The 21071-nt window shown below is 35.6% G+C and overlaps 1 protein-coding gene across 3 annotated transcripts in view; it reads right to left on the bottom strand.

Moving 5' to 3' along the window:
• PHIP (pleckstrin homology domain interacting protein) overlaps positions 1-21071 on the bottom strand; it is a 127153-nt gene that overhangs the window by 38936 nt on the left and 67146 nt on the right. For 2 of the 3 annotated variants that reach the window (XM_067702731.1, XM_067702732.1), the window contains exons 16-22: positions 19899-20027; positions 18063-18288; positions 14066-14203; positions 13139-13322; positions 9548-9665; positions 3976-4116; positions 1229-1305 (exon numbers count right to left, since the gene is read on the bottom strand). In XM_067702731.1, the coding sequence (XP_067558832.1) occupies positions 1229-1305; positions 3976-4116; positions 9548-9665; positions 13139-13322; positions 14066-14203; positions 18063-18288; positions 19899-20027 (1013 nt within the window). The remainder of the gene's footprint in view (positions 1-1228; positions 1306-3975; positions 4117-9547; positions 9666-13138; positions 13323-14065; positions 14204-18062; positions 18289-19898; positions 20028-21071) is intronic. The other variant, XM_067702733.1, reaches the window with a different exon arrangement.

Genomic DNA, 21071 nt, shown 5'->3' with positions numbered 1-21071 from the left:
CTTTACAACAATTTCGCCAACTGCTGAAGCCAACACTGCTTTTTCAAAACAAGAACCTCTATGTTGTTTCATGGTTTGAGATACAGGCATACCTTGTTTTTACTGTGCTTCACAGACACTGTGTTTTTTACAAATTGAAGGTTTGTGGCAACAAATCTATCGGTGCCACTTTCCCAATAGTATTATTTTCAGATTAATGCTGTTTTTAAATGTTTAATTATTTTATTTAGACGTAATGCCACTGCACACCTAACAGACTACAGTATAGTGTAAACATAACTTTTATATGCACTGGGAAAACAAAAATTCACATGACTTGCTTTACTGCAGTATTCTCTTCATTGTGGTGGTCTGGAGTCAAACCTGAGATATCACCAATATATGCCTATACTCTATTTCCACTGCTGAGCCAAAAGAAAGTGAGCTTTTCTTCTACTGTCTTCTTTCAAATACAGAAAACCACCAGACATAACAATGAACACTTGCATATCATTACTGGGAGCAACTACTGTGGAAATAGGGAAGTCCATGACAAAAAGAGGTAAAGAATTCTTAAATACAGGCTCTTGGTTTCTTTGGCAATGTTAAGAGCTAGTTCTGCCAGGGAATAACTATCAGGGGCTAAACATAATTACCATTCCCAAAGGCTCTACTTCTTGCTACTGAGACCTCGCCAAGGTCAGCCAAGGCCATTAAGCCCTGTAACAATGTGAATCACCAGTAAGTAGAAGGAGCTGAAGGAATTCTCGCTTACGTGATCAAATGGGGTGGGAACAACAGGAATAAGGGAAAGTTTATTCTCATTGCTGGAAGAAAATATTATTAGCATTCAACAAATTCCATTAAAAAAAAGTTAACTCTACAAAATCTCATTACTTTCATAATTTAATGCATAAATATTTCTCAAAGCCAGTAATGAAGCTAGCTTGTGGTTCAGTATTACAAATATAACAGCATTCAGAAGATAAAATATCAACTAAGAAAAAGTTAAAAGCATCATTTTGTAGATCCAGTTACAATATCCAAAAATTTTTTTCTACTAGCGAAAACATGTCAAAGGAAATCTACATTTTGGACAACTACAAAAAAACTCTGAAGAAAGATCAACTTTAAAACCAAAGGGACTCTGAAATATGTTTCTGATAGAAAAGAATTTAACATTAAGAATCAAGGCAGCTTTCTAAAGAATTTACATTACATTTGGAAGAATAAAAATTCATTAAATTACCTAGAACTGCCATCACTATGCCATGCTCTCTCTTCCTCTTCGGACGTTCCACCACTGACAGCAACAACTTCACCTTCCTAAGAGATAGTTAATACATATTTTATTGTATAGCTTTACAGAATAACATTCTATGATTACAGAAAATATCAGTGATATCTAACAGTATGAATCATATTAGGATATTTATATTAAAACCTGATTTAAGTTAGTTGTAAAACACAGGGCTCATATTTCTATACAAAAATTATTGAATGTATCCAAATATTAAGTGTATCCAAAGATAAAATACTTACTAATACTGGATTCAGAGCAATCTCTTGGGTGGATTAACATTTTTTAAAAAAGCCTCATAACACATCTTCTAGACTGGGTGATACCAAATTAATATTTGATATCAACTTTACTTCTTGGGCTTTTTTTAAAATTTAAGTTTTCTTTTTCTATAGATGCATTGAGAAACTTAAATTCAGGAACTTTTATGTTTTTATTATTATTATTAAAATAGCTTTATCATATAAAAAAAGGATATTCCAACTCAGGTATTATTTTATACAAATGGAGAGGATTAAAAACTACCCAAACACTCTGATTTCTCTTTAGTAAATATTCACTGGTTAACACAGGATACTACCTGTGAAGCCATTTTCTTTATAAAAATTGGTTTTTTTTGGGGGGGGGGGCACAAAATCTTGCTCCAATAAAAATACCAGCTCACATTAATTAAGCTTTTAGTATATGTCAGAAACTGTTCTAAGCACTTTGTATATATCATCCCATTTGATCTAGACAAACAGTGCTGGTGATAAGAATCAGTCATTTAAATAAAAGAAACTAAAGCTTAAACAGGCTAAGAAATTTACTCAAGGCAGAACAATTAATAAGCAGCAAAGCCTATTTTGAACTCATGTCATTTTACTTCAAAGGTTAGATCCCACTCTACACAAGAACGGTTCAGTGTTACTAACTGCTGGGCACATCCAGATCATTTTTCACAAGGATAATGAAATGTATTTTTTTACTAATTAAATGTTATATCTTGGGGAGAAATTTTTTCCTGTTTTGATGGCTTAAAAATGAAGAATGTATTACATAACTATTCCACAGGGCTTTGAAAACTAGGCAAATATGAAAAGATCAAAATCCAGAGTAAATTTTATTTAGCAAATTTAATCTTTGCTCAATATAACTGAAAAAAAAATCTAAACAAGTGATCTGATTATTCCCACTCTTAGTATATTACTTCTTTAAAGGGGGAGAACAGAAACATAATTCTACATTCCAAATACAAAATAAAAAGGTACTATATGGAAGTACAAATTATTTGAACCAAAAACCCAGGATTCTTTCTTTTTTTTTTTTTTTTTTTTTTGCAGTACGCGGGCCTCTCACTGTTGTGGCCTCTCCCGTTGCGGAGCACAGGCTCCGGACGCGCAGGCTCAGCGGCCATGGCTCATGGGCCTAGCCGCTCCGCGGCATGTGGGATCTTCCCGGACCGGGGCACGAACCCATGTCCCCTGCATCGGCAGGCGGACTCTCAACCACTGCGCCACCAAGTAAGCCCGGATTCTTTCATTTTTAACTAATATATTGTGCCAAAGGTGATATTCTTTTCTTATTATTCTCCTCTACAAATTTAAGGCATAAACAAATTAGTTTTGAAGATAAATCAAAGAATTAGTAGAATTTTCTTACGTAACAGACGTACCTGGAAATACATTTTGAGCTGAATTAATATTTTTAAAATTTTATAGAAACTTAATATTTAAAAGAGTAATATTATAAATCTTTCAAAAATAAATATTTTATAATGCAAATAGATAGCACACATATATTTTACATTCTGTGGCATATCTAAATTGTTATGTGTCAAGTTTATATAATGAGTATATTTTATCTTTTTTTGCCAGATTGAATATATCGTTTTGTTCTGGCCATACAAGGATCTGAAAACACTGGAGACTTACTTTTAAATTATGGTTAGAATACTCTCGATTTGTGCTAATATTGCCCTGTCCATAGAGGATATATGTGGAGAATCCCCACACGTGTCTAACACTGCAAAACGTAACATGACTTCAAAAATGTGTAGCTGTCAACATCTCAGATCATAGAGTCTCTGACTTAACTGTGAGTGAAGGGGTAATAGGGAGAGTGCGACAGGGGAAGGAAGACCATTGTAATTGCTAAATAAGACTGATCTGTGACTGCAAATGGATTCCCTTCGCTGAAAGAATATATAATTTAGTAGGGACAATGATATTTATGGAAATAATTATACATAAGGAATATTTTAAAAATTTACATTGAGAAAGCTATAAATTGGTACAGAGATTAAAAACTAACCAAAATTGTCAAATGTCTATTGATCAGTTATAGTTACAGACTAGAGCTTCATGGTACCATTTCAAAAACTTGGTTTTGGAGTGAAAGGAACGTGCGTTTAATCCCTGCTCTACCATTTAATAGTTAGGTAAATGTGTAATCTAAACATCTTTGAACTTCAGAGCCCTCAAAATGGGAATAATTAATTCACATGCATTTGTTTTGTGGACTTGAGGTTATGAATATCTGTGCCATGCCCAGAACACACACTACGGTCCTACAACTATCACTATCATTTTAAGACCTAGACAAACCATGTTTGAGCTACATCTCTAAATATAACAATGAATGCAAAGAATAAAAGTTACATTAAAAAAAACAAGTAAAAATGGAAACAGAAATCTATGAGTGTGCTGAGCTCTCACATCTGAAGAACTAGTGCCATTTTCTATCTCTTCTGAAGGTCTGGGAGTCTCTTCCAATGCAGATCTCGTACGATAATTGTGTTGGTTTGCTTGCTGCTTTTTGGATTCTCCAAGATCCAGGAAATGTTCATGAGTATGATTCTGGAAAAAAGTAAATTAAATTTATCTGGAGTATGCTTAAAGAACACCTTTTACTTTAAAAGTTGTATTTTTTTTTTTTTTTTTTTGCGATACGCGGGCCTCTCACTGTTGTGGCCTCTCCCATTGCGGAGCACAGGCTCCGGACACGCAGGCTCAGCGGCCATGGCTCACGGGCCCAGCCGCTCCGCAGCATATGGGATCTTCCCGGACCGGGGCACGAACCTGCGTCCCCTGCATCAGCAGGCGGACTCTCAACCACTGCGCCACCAGGGAAGCCCTAAAAGTTGTATTTTTTAATGATAAAAAACCCATTCATATTTAAGATATCCCATAAGTAGACTAAACTATAGTACCAGCTCAAATATCTTAACATTAAGTTAAAACACAGGTTTATGATATGTTGAAATTCACTTGCTGATTGACAGGTTATAAAAACTTTTTTTTTCTGATGAGGATTCATAATAACAGACTAAGCCTAACACTGAACTCTCCTGTACCTACGCCAAACCTATAGAACAGATATAAGAAAGAGGACCACAGACTGGGAGGCATACATAATAAGGCAGAGGCAAACTAGAAAACAAAATGGTGATCACAAAGCTAACCAATCACTATGAGACTTGGACACCAGGTGACTAGCTCTCTTCTGCTGCAGGCAAATGGGAGAAAAAAGTCTTCTTCAGCAGATGAGAAAACAACTAAGACTGATCAAAATAACTGAAAGTCCAACATGGTTACATGATGGAAAAAACTAAACAAAAAGAAGAATTTACACCTGAAAAAAAACCCCCAACTTGTGAATATAAAAAAATAGAAGGAAAATACTAAAAATTACCTTTGAAAAAAGAGACTGACATCAGACTTATATATACAAGATATCATGCAATAAATCATACAATAAGAAAAAGGAACACTATCTTTGAAGTGTGGACAGAAAATAATTTTGAACCTATTAGTTATATCCTCAGTCCTTTGAACCTATAGTTATATCCTCACTTTTTTTTTTTCTCTCTTCTCATTAACTTTGTTTTAATGGATCTCAAAATTCTGTGACAGATTTCTGGTCAAGTTGTTTCCATTAAAAAGTACTGATTTAAAAACTAGTAAGTTAAAACTGCCACATACAGAAAAACGAATGGTCCACAAAACATTCTCTGCTTCTTCAAGGTTTTATGATGCATTGTTATCAATCAGTCTTTTACTATTCAGCTTAAATGGCTGATCGAGACAAACAGTCCTGAGACAGTTCTTCCACCACTGGTTAAGACTGGGGTGCCCGGTACTGGCGATAATATTCATTTAGCCTTCTGAGCTTTCTGGGCAGACGTGGTGACCTTGCCAGCTCCAGCTGCCTTCTTGTCCACTGATCTGACGACACCGATAGCAACTGCCTGTCTCATGTCACGAACAGCAAAGCGACAGTCAGAGGAGCTCTCAACACACAAGGGGGCTTGCCAGGAACCTATCAACGGCAGGCAGCACCACCACCTTTCAAGAATTTGAGGCCATCTTCCAGAAGCCCCTTCCCAGAACAGTGACCAATCTTCTCCTTCAGGTCAGCAACCTTGCAAGCTGTGTGAGCTGAGCTGTGGTACAATCCAGAACGGGTGCACAGCCAGCACTGACTTAGCTTGGATGGCTCAGGATAATCATTTGAGCTGTGAAGCTGGCTGCTTCCATCATTCATGGGTTATTTTTGCTGTCAAGAACCACAAAGCTATTATGGCTAGCAGCTCTGACAGACACGTTCTTGACACTGAGGTCTACATTGTCTCAGAAGAGCTTCACCCAAGGCTTCACGTGCACTTCAACAGACTGTTTTTTTTTTTAAACTTCAGCTGCAATGACGACTGAAGCAAAGGTGATCACATGCCAGATTTGAGAACCCCAATCTGCAACTGGCCCACAGGGACAGTACCAATACTACCCGGAGGGGCAGGCACCAAGGGCTTGTCCATTAGACAAGTCGGTGGCAGGATGCCATTCAGAGTTTTAAAGCAGCATGGTTCCACTGGCAGTGCCATCCTTACGGGTGACTTTCCATCCCTTGAACCCCGCACGTTAGCACTTGGCTCCAGCACGTTGTCACCATTCCAGTAAGAAATCAGCAAAAACATGACTGTGTTGGGGTTGCAGACGATTTTCCTAATGTGGGTGTTGATTCTTTAATTTCCTCTTAACTCTTCTGGCTGTAGGGTGCTCAGTGGAATCCATTTTGTTAACAACAAACAAAAAGTGTAATATCAGTCAAATTAAAGTTCATGTGGTTCCCTTTTTCCCTCCAGAAACTTTCAGAATACTCTGTGTTTTAGATATCTCCAAATCTTCCTATAATGTGCTTAGCTGGGGTTTTAATTCTTTTTTTCCTTATTCTAAGTTGGCACGCTACGCATTTGCTCAGCTAGAGATTAATTCTAGGAAATTCTGGATCATTTTTCCAACTCTTCTCTCCCTCTGTATATTTTTTCTTCTTTGAAGACTCTTACCAAATAAAGCTTTTTTTTTTTTTTTTTACTATGTACTTCTAATCTCTCTGTGTATACAACATACACATTACATAAACATACACATATGTTTTTCACATTTCCCTCTTTCTCTCCATCAATTTATCCCTTGTTGATGCATTCTGAAGAGTTCTTCAACTTGACATTCCAGCTTGTTAACTTATTTCTCAGTGTTTTGTATTCCTCTATTCAACCCATCCATTGAGTTCTCCATTTCAAAGACAAGATGTTTCATCCCAATTTCTCCAACAGAACCCTCTCCAAAACAGCTTGCTGCTACATCATGTTTCCAATATCCTCTCTTATCTCTCTCAGAATAATATGCTGTGTTGAATATCTGAGTATGTTTGGCTCTGGTTTCACAAGTGTATTGGGTGGCACTTGGGAAGGGAGGGAAAAAGAAAAAATCTAGGTATTGCCCTGTCTCCTAAAAAAGATTCTGTATGTGTATGGGGGGATGGGGCTGTGTACCTCAAGACCTATAATACTGCAAACCTGAGTTCAACCAGTCTCTGTCTCTCCATCACCTCCACTCTCCAGTTCCCTCCCCACAGTCTTGTCACTTCTTCCCTGCACTTTACCTCTACTCTTGCTGGGGCTGTTAACTTGTAAAAGCCAACTGAAATAAAAGACATTTTCACATACAAGGATACAAGATTTACTCCACACAGATTCTCTCTAAAAGAATTACTGAAGGGTTCTGTAATTTTGCAAAAATTTGGGAAAATATGTAAAAAAGGAAATAATATTCAACTATAATCTCATAAGCTTTGAGTAATTTATTGTTAAGAATGTAATGGATCTTGCTTCTTTCATTTAAATATTATTTATCTACACAAATCTATTTCATTAAAAATTGCTTTTTTTCCATTTTGTAAAGCTTTATCCACAATTTTGCATTTCATTAGAATAAATTCCAAGTCAAAGAACATGTTTTTAATGCCTTAATATATAATGTGTAAGAAAAAGCTGGTTGTCAACCAACATCTGTTCCCCGCTTCTTGCACAGAAAATGAAATTTTCATTGTCAGAATTTCATGTGACTAAATTCTGGTCAATGGGATATCTGGCACAATGTTGCAGAACAACTTCAAAAAACCTTCCTCAGGAGAGCATATGTATGTACCCTCTGCACCTTCCTCACTGATATGATCTTCCATCTTGCAGCCTTATATGAAAATGCTGACATCTTGAGGCATGAAGTCAAATTCAAACATAAGAAAATCAGAAATATTTAAAGAGCTTCAGTTCTCAACACAGAGGGCATCAAACCAGATCTTGACCACCTACCGAGGCTTTTAAATCTGAGAGAAATACATTTCCCTCAAGGGGAATAAATAAATATTTAAGAGAAATTAAGTAAATTTAAGGCACTGTAATTTGGGGACCAAACCTATTATCAAAAATCAACTTTATAATTGCTTTCTAACCAGTTTTTTTTGTATTAATTTATACAACCCCCCTGCACAGTTAGTACCCGCTACTATTAGAGGAAAAAAAATAATGCAAGGTAGCATCTCATAACTTGTACATCTGTGATTATCAACAGGAGGTGCTTTCAAACCTTTCTCCAGTCTCATAAAATTTGAAAAACAAATGTTTTTTGTATGTTATAAACACTACTGTCCCACTTGCTTTTTTTCACTTAACAAATACATCATGAACATTTCTCCAAGGCAACGGAGTGAGCTCTAACTCATTTCTTTAAAAAGCTGTAGAGTATTCCATGGGTATATATATGTCATGACATCCTACCTTTCGTCCACCAATAAACACTGAAGTTATTCCAGTTTTTGCCACCAGAGACACTATAAATATCTGCATGCACACACACGTATATACATTCACATCAATTCTTTTCTTTCTAAAAAAATATTCTTCGAAGTACCACTACTGGATTAAAAGATAAGCACATCCTTTTAATTTTTACAGATATTACCATATTCCATCCATAAAAGTGGCAGCCAATAGAAGCTCACAATCATTATATGAATTATGTCCCCACATCCTTGGATTCAGAGCAAAGGATACCAAAAAAAGGGTATGCTTTCCAGCCACCATGAAAAAACCCACCACCACCACCAACAACAAAAACCTAAAAATGAAAAGATTATTTCAGATTATACTAACAGAAACTGTAGCAGTGTAGGGTCCTACTGATGCCAAGGTATGATACCCTTAGTAAAGGAAAACATAAAATAATTGCAAAGGACTACTTGAGTCCTTTGAAGAGTCACAAAACAGAAAAGGTAGCTGTAATAAAGGAAACTACTTTAGAAGGTCTGAGGAACTCAAATAAGAGGAAGGAGCACAAAGCTGGGTCTAGAGACCCGTCAACCCTTGACACTCAAGAAGGTTAAGTACATTATCTCTCCCAGATTAGGGCATAACCAGTTGAAATCCACTGGACTGAAAAGTTTTTCCAGAGTAGGATGACAGACAAACCAACAGGGCAAACTAGTAGGGACAATTTACCTATCTTAATGGAGAAAATGAGAACTATTATTTATAGCAGCACAGCTGTCTTAATTACCTGCAATAACAAATAGGTGCAAAACAGTAAAAAAAAAAAAAAAAAAAAAAAAGTGTAGGACAAAAAAAAAACCAGAACACTGTTTTACAGTGTGCCACCAATGGCAGAACTAAAAAAAAGATCTTGCTTAGGCTTAAGGTGTAATTTATTAGATTTAACAGGCATATTACAATTGGCATTTGGGGAAAAGGTATGCTAGAAAGTAGGAAATGTAATATTAAAGATTTAAAGATAATCCAAAGATAATCGAGAATTAGCTATGTTAACTTTATTTCATTAGTTAAATATCCTGTCTATAATATTAACATGTTTAATTACAAACAGGCCTTTAATTACAAAAATAGTCACTGTACTTATGAAGCAAATATTAAACATCAAAGTAATTACTATTTACCTTGGAGACGGTGGGCATTTTATTCTCTTTTGGAACTGTGAAGTGTTTTCTTTTCTCTTCTGATCTGTAAGTCTTTATTTCTTCTTCTCCCTTCGCAGTTCTCCATTCTTCTTGCCTACTGAACGAGAATTAAAAGCCACATATAATCTGTAATGTTTATAACTGATTTCTCCCCAAAGGGAATGTTAGGTATCAGTGAGGGGATGTTACTCCTGATGCCTTCTTTTCAGATGAGGCATGTGATAAAGATTTCTGAGTTTAATTTCATAGATTGTGAGCTCTGGACATTGAGCATTAAATGACTGGAATACTGGAAAGACAGACTCTGTCCACTTGAACTAGATACTACTGTTTCTACTATAGTCTTTGGCAAATAAAGTTTTAGGATCTGGGAACACGGTTACTCTTAAGGTAACTGCTCCAAGGATTAAAAACAGAATTTATTTATTCTTCAAAACTTATGTCAGTGTTGGGCTTATGCTGTGATAATCTTATGTGCAATACAGATAGCTGGAATTTAAAAAAAAAAAAAAAATAAGGCACAACAGACCCTTGAGGTAGAACTAACATTAACTCCCGAAGCCCTGAAAGAACTACATTCTCTCCAGTGAAAGGCAGGTCAGGCTTCAGCCACTGAAAAAACTTCAACTCTATCCAGGTATCAAGCTGAATTTGAGCAACAGAAGTTTTGAGGAACATTAACTGTGAACTTTAACTTCATGGAACCTGGACTCACAAGGACAAGAGAATTCTTTAAAAATTTTAATTCCTTAAAACTTTAAGGTTTTTGAACTGGAAGGGTATTTAATCTCTGAACTTTAATTTTTCCCTGGAGATATCACAGTTGGAAGGGAGTTAATATTCGAACCTGGAAGAGCTCTATAATGTTGACATTTTATTACTTGGGTATACTTGGGTCATTTTATACTTAATTGCAGAATCTCTAATGAGGCTGGTCAAGATTCTGAATGGAAATGAGTGAACTTGAATCTTGTGAAAAGAATGCCCTTGGATTTAATTTTGTTTGTTAATTTGTTTTTTTTAATTAAATTTTTTTATTGAGATAACTGTAGGTTCACATACAGTTCTAAGAAATAATACAAAGAGGTTCCTTGTATCCTTTACCTAGCTTCCCCCAATGGTAATATCTTGCAAAACTATAGTACAACATCATAACCTGGATCTGGATATTGATACTACCCACTGATATTCAGAGCTCCCCAGTTTTACTTCCACTCATGTGTGTGTGTTTGTATTTAGTTCTGTCCGAGTTTATCACATGTGTACGTTTGTGTATCCATTGGCCCAGTGATACAGAAAGAACATTTCCATTACCACAAAGGTCCCTTGCGGTGCCCTTTTAATGATCATAGCCACCTTCTTCTCCTCCTCAGCCCTTCCTCTTCACAATGTCTAGCAACCACTAATCTGTTCTCCATCTCTATACTTTTGTCATTTCAAGAGTAGTCCACAAATGGATTAATACATAACCTTTGAGACTGGTTGCTCACCGTAATTCCCTGAAGATTCAATCAAGTTGTGTATCAACAGGTTGTTCCTGTTTAATGCAGTCTTATTCTATGGTGTGGATATACCATAGTTTGTTTAATCATACACCCACTGAAGGACATCTGGGTTGTTTCTAGGTTTTGGCTATTACGAATAAAGCTGCTACACATTTGTGTACAGGTTTTTGTGTGAAAATAAGTTTAATTTCTTTGGGATAAATCCCCAAACAGTGCAATCAATGGATCATATGATAGTCCTATGTTTAGGTTTTTAAAAAAATGCCAAACTGTTTTCCGGAGTGGCTGCACCATTTTACATTCCCACCAGCAATGCATGAGGGATCCAGTTTCTCCACACCCTTCCCAGCATTTGGTGCTGTCATTGTATTTCAGCCATTCTGATAGGTACATAGATTATTTCACTGAAGTTTTAATTTGCGTTTCACTAATGGCTAATGATGTTGAGTATCTTTTCATGTGCTTATTTGCCATCTGTATATACTCTTTGATGAAATGTCTGTTCATAGCTTTTGCCCAATTTTCTAATTGGATTGCTTTGTTTTCTGCTGACTTTTGAGAGTTCTTTATATATAATAGATATTAATCCTTTGTTGGCTATGGGATTGGATTTAATTTTAATGCAAAGCTCCAGGAAGGCCGAATACCCTTTGAAGTAATGGCCACAGCCTCGCTGGACCATACGCTCAATGGTCAAGCTCAAAGAAAGAGAGATAAAAAGGTGACAAATATCTGGAGAGAAACAAATCTTCCCCACTGTTCCATGTGCAGGGACCTCCACCACCAACGAGCAACCCACTCCTGGACACTTTTCACCTCCTTACTCATTCTTGTCTAGGGGAGGAGGAGTGAACTAATTAATTAGGATGCTCTAGAAGGAAAATCCAGCTTAGCATGGCCCAGTTCTATGCCCTGTTTGCCATGTATACATTCTTCTCTGCACTTCAAAGAAGCAAACCAGCTGCCTCACATGGGGAGAAATACCGTGGCCCAGTGGTACCTTTCGTTGGGGTTCAGTATTAGGAAGCACACGTTCATGCAGATATAAGTCACGTTCTTCACAGCCGTATGAATAATAAAATATGCTCATTTCCTGTCTTACTCTTTTGTGTTATTTTTTACTCCTTTAGAACTATTTTTAAAATGATGGGTATTATTTATTGCACCCTCTTCAAACCTTAACATTAGAATTAAAAAGTAGACAGGAACACAGCTAAAGAACATCTGGATATATTTGTCATCAGATAAAGTTATGGTTCAAATTCAAGCTTTAGGTGTATAATCCTAAAACCTAACACAAATTTGAGTGTTGTCCAATCAAAAAAGCATAATATATATAAACATTCAGATTACAAATATTTTTAATCATATAATTACTCTTATCTTTTAAGAACTAGGAAATCCTAAAATCAAATTTGATCTTCCTATGTTTTTTGTTATAGTACAGTATTATAATATATAGTCAGTATTAGTTGGGGCTCATATGGACCTCATCCATGAGTATTTCATTAATAAAGAATCAAAAGGAATTGGATATAAACGTCCCTCATAGCAATGACCTTTAGAATAGGATTACATAAAATCAATACTTTTTAATTTACATATGTATACTTTTAAGTATAAAAAAGATTTAAAATTCTTATATAATCTATTACCAATAAATAATGTATTTTCACTATGCCTCTGAATGATGCGGTATGAATGATTCGTAAAATCCACAGAAAAATAAATTATAACAAACTATGAATGTGTTTTAAGATACAGTTAAACAAGACAAACTAAGATTTAAATATGCTACTCAGTAAAATCTCATATTTGTTCAAGCCAAATTTATAATTCCCCCCCCATTCACCTTAACACTCCCCCCATATCATTTACATGAATCATCCTAGAAAGGAACATATACTGAAATTTAACTTTTCTCCAGAGTCATGAATAGTTTAAAACATTAGCTCTGCAGATAAATTTAAAACAAATTAGAGCTAAAAAGGTACTCTGAAGACTGTAATTCAAAATGAATACAAACAACTGTGGTACATAAAAATTCATAATTCCCCTTCCTTACCTGGCTACACCAGCTGATAGCTCAGGTACTACCACCCTTCGACTCCAAGCTACAAGATCCCGCTCTGTGGCTATTTCACTTCTTGGTGCATTACTATGCATTTGCCGTACACCTTCGATTTGACCACTACGCCTTAGTCCTACATTAGGTGGTGAATGAACCTCTGAGGTAGAACTTGTAGAGCCTAAGTGAAAAAATTAATACAGTAAGTTCTATTTAGACACACTTCTCCATTAGTTTCTAACAGGAAACACACACACACACACACACACACACACACACACACCGGGGAAAAAATCCATACTGTCTTCCACATGAAACTTCATAGTGCTGTGGCAGATAATCACATCACCAAATTAGGAGCTAAACCACAAGCAAAAGCTTAATGAAAACAGAACATGGCTATTCAGTTGACTAGATAAGTTAATGAATCATGACTATGGACTGTTAAGCTCCAAAGATGTAAAACCTAATATTACTTAAAAAAAAATTGCCCACTGTGTATTTTTGGGAAAACTATATAAGAAGCAAAAACAGACACAAACCGAAGGACATTTATGGTTCATAAATTTTCTCTGAAGTTTAATAATATACAACATTAAGGATGGTGAGATGTTCGAGAATGTGGCTTTGAATGTATTCCATAAATTATTGAAAAAATTTATTTTTAACATTTTTCTAAATTATTCATGTTTATTATAGGAGATTTGGAAGAATATATACATTAATAAACTCATTGTCCATAGTGTGAAACCTTATATTAAGAATATTTTTTTAGGTCATTAAATATTCTTCAAAACCATGATCATTTTGGCAGCCTAATATTTCACATAATGGATTTACCATATTTGTTTAATTGCTTCTCTACTGCTGTAGGTTTAGACTGCTTCAATTTTTTAAATATTTCACTTAAGAATCACTGCTTACCTCTACTTAAACGGCTGGTATTACTGATACCTGCTTCACCAGAACGTCTCAGGTCTTGCTCCTGTTGTAGTCTTTGAATCATACTGTCCAGTGGGCTGATCTCCTGGTTTGCTTGCTGACTTAAAACTTGGTTCAGTCCTATGTAAACCACAAAAATGCTAAGGATATTTCAAACCATGTTACTTACCAACCTCACTTTGAGTCCATAATTAAACATTAATTTTGCTTGAGTAAAAGACCTAAAATGAGCAACTGTGAATGACGGGAAAGAGAGAGAGAAAAAAAAAGGAAACATGCCCCCTTCAATCTTCATTAAAAATAACGATAATGATGATGACATAACTTTTACTTAGTGTTTACCATGATTCAGGTACTCATATAATCATTACAACACCACAATCCCATGGGTATTATTAATTCTATTTTATAGATAAGAAAATCAAAATAACTATTCAAAGTCATATATCTAGTAAGTGGCAAAAGAAGGATTTCATCTTAGATCTTCTTTTAAAAAAGGCAAATCTGATTACCCACTTTCTCAAAAAGCTTTACTGCTTTATTCAACAAATTCTTGAGTGTCCATTATGTATTAGGAACTACACCAAGAAACTGAGGATCCAGTGGTGAACAAGATACATCACGGTCCCTGACCATCAGGGAGCTAACATTCTAATGGGGAAACTGAATGATAAACCCATACACAAATGAAGATTGGGAAAAAATGTTGTCAACATAAAGAAGGTGATGAGATAGAGAAAATGGGGAAGGAGAGAAATGGGAACTACCTATGGTGAGTCAGAAAAGTCAAAAGAGCCCACTTTGAAAAGCATTTGAGTGAGACTTGAAGAAAAAAAAGAATTAGTCACCCATGTGAAGAGCTAGAAATACACTCTGGACAGAAGGTAACAGCTAATACAAAAGCTCTGAAGTAGGGAGGAACTTGGTGTATTTTAACCCATCCTGCTTTTCCAACATCAATTCTCACCCACACCAGTGATATGAGACTACCTGACTCTTTTACTCTCGTAATAGGATATACACCTTTATGCTTTGGAGCTTTTGACCACTTCAAGTACAAATGTGATAAATGCTAACATCCTTCAAGCACCAAGAGAAATGGCATCTCCATATTTCCTATGTGAAATCTTTCCAGACTACCCCTGAAACACCTAATACAATGCTATGTAATAGCAAATGCTATGTAAATAGTTCCCTGCAAGTAGCAAATTCAAGTTTAGCTTTTTGGAACTTTCTGGGGTTTTCTTCCCGAATATCTTCTATACGGGGTTGGTTGACTCCACAGATGCTGAATCCAGGAATACGGAGGACTGACTGTGTACATACCTTAGTACTCAGCCCAATATAGAAAGGAAGCCCACTACTTATTAGTTCTTCAAAAGCATGAATTTTCTTATCCATCTTAACATTCTAATCCTAAATCTAGAACAATGCTAGGCATATAAAGATGCTCAATCCTGCTGAACAAATAAGAAAATGTTATGTTATGAGATATATGAAAGGCATTGCCACAAGAGGAGAGAAAACAGCAATTAATATCGGGTGTGTGGGAATGTAAGCAAGGACTTGATGCGATCAGACTTTTAGAGTGGGTTAGTAAGATACAAAGTATATTCTGAAATGAAGTAGTAGTAGTATGAAGGTATAAGAAAAGAGGAAATTACATGTATTAAGCACATAAGGTTATTTCATTTTATAAGAGAAAACTAAAATTCAATGAGATAAAATAACTTGACCAAGGTCACAAAGCTACAAAGTGGTAAAAGTGAACAGAGGTAAAAATTAAAATGCCTATGGACGCCTCTTTCCTGGTATACTGGTGAGAAAACATCTCATGTTTGAATCTGACACAGCTCAAGTTTACAACTGAGAAAACATTTAAAGTGTATTGTTCAGTGTAGATATAACAAAACTGCACTCAAACCAACTTATTACAATATCCAACATGTATGTTTACCTAACTCTATTTCCCCAAATAAATTTTACTACAGATCCAGATTTGAAAATAGAAACATAATTAGAAATGATGCTAAAATTTTTTCAAAAAGTATTTTTCTTTTGTTCTATTTTTGTACCTGGCAAGTCTAAAATAACGAAGGAAATGATATTTACCCTGAATTCTGTGAGCTACTAGAACACGTAAAAATTCTGTGACTCACTGTGAAGCCATAATTATTGCTCTGGGTTCTCTTGTAGCCCAATACTATAACTGGTGTCTATTTCATTTTCAAGATCAAGTCCACTTGTTACTCTAAGGGCAGCTTGGCATGGAAGAAAGAACAATGGACTGGGAGTCAGAGCTGGATGTGAGTCTCTACGATTCCGTGTACTTTAACTTGAACAAGACATAATGTTGTTAAATTTTCATTTTCTCAATTTTTAGAATTGGGACACCACAGATAAAGGATTAAATGAGTGTTATTTATGAAAGCCCTTTAAAAACTGTTAAATGAAGGGAAGAATAATCACGATAATTAAATAGCACTGATATTTTAATAAATGAGTCCTTTTCTTATTTCCCTGTGCCTGAAATCCCAGCCTAGGTACCTGACTAGACCTGGGAAAGATCTGATTCTTGCCAGTTCCCCACTAAGGGAATGAAGACATTTATCTTAATTTCAGTCCTATGACCAAGACTTCTCTAACAATTGTGAATTCTCTAATCTGAATGCCTGCCTAGATTTCTCAAATCCTGCCTTTTCTTGGATTGAGTTCATGCTGTGTCCACGTACTGAAACATTTTAGTTTCACATACTCTAGATTCTTTATTATAATTTCACATGCCCAACCCTTTAAGAAAATAAGAGATGATTGATTTTTCTGTGCTGCTTACAGATTCTAAATTCATTATTTAAAAGTTAACTCATTATATATTACATCCCATAATGTCCTTCATATCTACTTAGAAGTTTTGTCCATTTATGCTAGTTGCGAACCTAAACTGTTTTCATAAACATTTTTCTAGTCTAAAATATAACAAAGATTCATAATTGCAAAACTGGTTTAACTTTCTTTACAGTCCTTCCATTTATTTTCACTTAATAAATTAGTGCTGTTCTTCTTGCCAAAAGCAGGGAAGAAGCCTGTAGACCTTGTCTCCATTTCAACTCCCATTCGATTCTTCAACTAATTCAACTTTCACCCTCCATTACTTCACCCTCCAAAACAGCAACACTTTTCATTCCTATCTTAAATTTCTTAAACTTTTAAAAGTTGATCACTTCTTAAAACAATCGTTAACGTGAACAGGCTATCTAGTCTTTTATTTATTTTTAATATTTATTTATTTATTTGGCTGTGCCAGGTCTTAGTTGCGGCATGCAGGATGGGATCTTCGTTTGTCGCATGCAGGAGCTTTCAGTTGCCACATGCGAACTCTTAGTTGTGGCATGTGGGATCTAATTCCCTGACCAGGGATTGAACCCAGGCCCCCTGCATTGGGAACACAGAGTCTTAGCCACTGGACCACCAGGGAAGTCCCCTAGGCTATCTAGTCTTATTCTCTCTCTCACATCATACTATTATTTGCTTTAATAATTATTCATAATTTTTAACTATGTATTTGTTTATAACTGTTTACTAATCTAACTCACTCCATGAGAGCAAGGATTGCATTTGTTTAGTTCACTGCTGAATACCACAGCTTAGCAAGTGTCAGTGACAGAGGAGATTCACAATGTATGTTACTGAATGAATAAATAAATGAACTGACTCATCTCATACCAAATATAGACTTACCCTATTAGTCCTCAGAAGGTTATAAATAGATATAGACCAAAATTATTGCTTTAAACCTCCAATGCTTCTTAACTGTCTTGCAATACTTAAGCATTATTCAAAGAACTTTAAAGAATTATAAAAATCATTTTACTTCTCATCTGTTCAAAACAATTAAAAACAAAGTTCTACCCAATTATCAATTTTATAAGATTTCAATAGGAAAAGGAAAATTTAGCATGGAATTAAAATGAGCATTTACCTGAGGAAGTTACCCCCATCTGAGGGATGAGTTGCTCCTCCCTGCAATTTTCACGACCAGGAACTAATCTCTGATATCTTGATGGATGAGGGTTACCATCGACATCAACCAAAAAAGGCGGCGGCATCAGATGAGGTGCTTGCTGTGTCTGTTCATCTAATACAAAATTGTTGGCATCACGGATAAGGGGCCGATAATCACTGTGAAAGAACATTTGATCTGCTATCTATAAAAAGAAAGGCCCATAGAAGAACGGACAAAGAAAAATTTATCATTATAGATTTCTAATGGAAGGCAAACATTTTAATATAAATCATGGTATTAAACAATAATATAAAAGAATATTATTTTCTTGAATTAACTGTAAATAAATCTTTGTATGTTCTACATTAAATTTTACGATTAGAAAAGTAGCTGCTTTGACTTGAGGATACAGGGTGGGGGAAGGGTAAACTGGGACAAAGTGAGAGAGTGGCATGGACATACATACACTACCAAATGTAAAATAGCTAGTGGGAAGCAGCCGCATAGCACAGGGAGATCACATAGAGGGGTGGGGTAGGGCGGGTGGGAGGGAGGGAGATGCAAGAGGGAAGAGATATGGGGATATATGTATATGTATAACTGATTCACTTTGTTATAAAGCAGAAACTAACACACCATTGTAAAGCACTTATACGCCAATAAAGATGTTAAAAAAAAAAAAAGTAGCTGCTTTAAAGTTTCCCTGGAATAGAAAGAGACTGTATTCATAAAAAAAAATTAAAAATAAGTTACATAATTTCAAATTAAATGGTAAAATTAAATCTAGGCATAAATCTTTCAGCAGTACTTTTACTTTCCCAGGGCTATCATGCTTTATCTTATCTTTAAAATTACTAAATATGGTAATTATTTGTTTTAGCACTTTGCAACGAGAAATCAATTTATTCTCTGAATTAAACTCTTTAATGAAACCACTCATACAATTTAAGAAAATCCGTAAGTATACAGTAAGCATGGTTTATATAATAATAATATAAAAAATTAACGACATGATTTTCTAGGAGAATAAGCATTTTCTCTAAAATTTCTGAATATAAAAATTATTAACATGAACTCATACCTGACACATCTGTAACTTTAAATTTTATCATTTACTTTGGAATTTCTTAAACCTGAACGCTTCAGTTTTTACTATGATAACCTTTTAAACAACTCTACCACAGATTAACAATTTAAATCTTTTAGTCACTAATCTCAGATAGGGCCTTTAATATTTAAAAATATTAACTACCATCACAGTAGGTCATACATTTTTTACTTTTTTTTTTTTTTTTTTTTCTTTTGCTGCAGTACACGGGCCTCTCACTGCTGTGGCCTCTCCCGTTGCAGAGCACAGGTTCCGGACGCACAGGCTCAGCGGCCATGGCTCATGGGCCAAGCCGCTCCACGGCATGTGGGATCTTCCCGGACCGGGGCACGAACCCATGTCCCCTGTATCGGCAGGAGGACTCTCAACCACTGCGCCACCAGGGAAGCCCAGGCCATACATTTTTTTGAGAACCACATAAAAGCCACAGAATTGTACCGCAGACAAATGCATATTCTCCATATAAGTAAAACATTTTACAGAATTTCAACAAATCCCTCTATGGACATCTCCAACACCCATCTTATATACCCCAACCTAAGAACTGCAATCTAGACCTTTCTAGCAGGCTAAGTAAAACGTTATTTCTTCTGAAATATAAAATTATCACTTCCCTCCCCAAAATACAACCCCTAAACATCTATGGATTTAAAAACAACAAACAAACAACTATAAGGAGTAGATATACAGTCATAGTACTCTACCTTGTCATATTTGCTACTGGAGCCAAAGCCAAAAATTAAAAGATGTCCATGAGAGTCTGTGCATGCAAAATGCTGCCCATCAGGAGAGCATTTGCAGTCAAATACTGCACCATGTCCTTGGCCTTCAATCTGAAATGTATTTAACCAACAATCAGAAAACTGCCATTAAAATATAAAGAACTGGCTGGTCACTATTGTTACTAAAATTCTATGATAAAAGATATGTAAGTATATATCCTAATGAAGTGAAGATATAACAAACACAGTATAGTAACAAAATTTGTGAATATTCATGAAAAGTGCCAGATTAAAAGCCTTGAAAAACAACGTATTATCTTTATCCATAGACCAGACACAAGTCAGGAAATAAAACACCACCATTCTCCCCCACCCATAGTTCTGCTTCATGGCTGTAACCCGGATTTAAAATGAAATTGCACCTTACAGTCCATCTCATCTGCATTTAATCAAGCCCTTTCAGCAAAGGCTGACAATGTGGAGTAACTGTAGCAATTTTTTGGTAACTCTTGAAGTAATAGCCAGAGATCACTGCTCACAAGACACTAAATTTTTCTTCTTGGTAATAAATTCCCTTGATGGTCTGACTCATTTTTTAAATGGTGAATTTCAAAGGTTAAAGAAAAGGTTTTTTTTACCTGATAATTGTTTTCTGTTTTCCAGTTCCATTAATCCAGAACGAATGGGTTTCTCCCTGCAACCTGTCAATCAAACAGAGGTGGCCAATCACCACTCTGAATTTTTTTGCTCTCAGTGCTTCTTCAGACTATGTTCCAGTTGAAAACTTCTTTAGCAGTGTTCTGAAAGAGGTAAAAATTCTACCCTATCTAAAGCACAACTAGGGACTGAATTTCAGAAAACAACTAAAATAGGGAGTTGACTCCCTAACAAATAACAACTAAGGATGATTTTCAACAAATGTGACTGGATTTCTGGATTAGCAGAATCGGAACACACACACATTATCAGGTAAGAAATACCTCCTCTCTGTTCCGGTATCCACTGATCTAGAACAAATTGGTTTTATTAGTAATATCCCAATATCCCAGTAAATGCTTGGAAAAGAGAGAAGTGGTAATTTTCTTTCTTTAGTGTTAAAAATATGGCACAGGGATGAATGTACAGTTCACCAAGTACAGAAGTGAAATTAAAATT

Source organism: Pseudorca crassidens, chromosome 13 (assembly GCF_039906515.1).
Source record: "Pseudorca crassidens isolate mPseCra1 chromosome 13, mPseCra1.hap1, whole genome shotgun sequence".
NCBI lineage: Eukaryota > Metazoa > Chordata > Mammalia > Artiodactyla > Delphinidae > Pseudorca > Pseudorca crassidens.
This window is presented reverse-complemented; position numbering and strand designations above follow the sequence as displayed.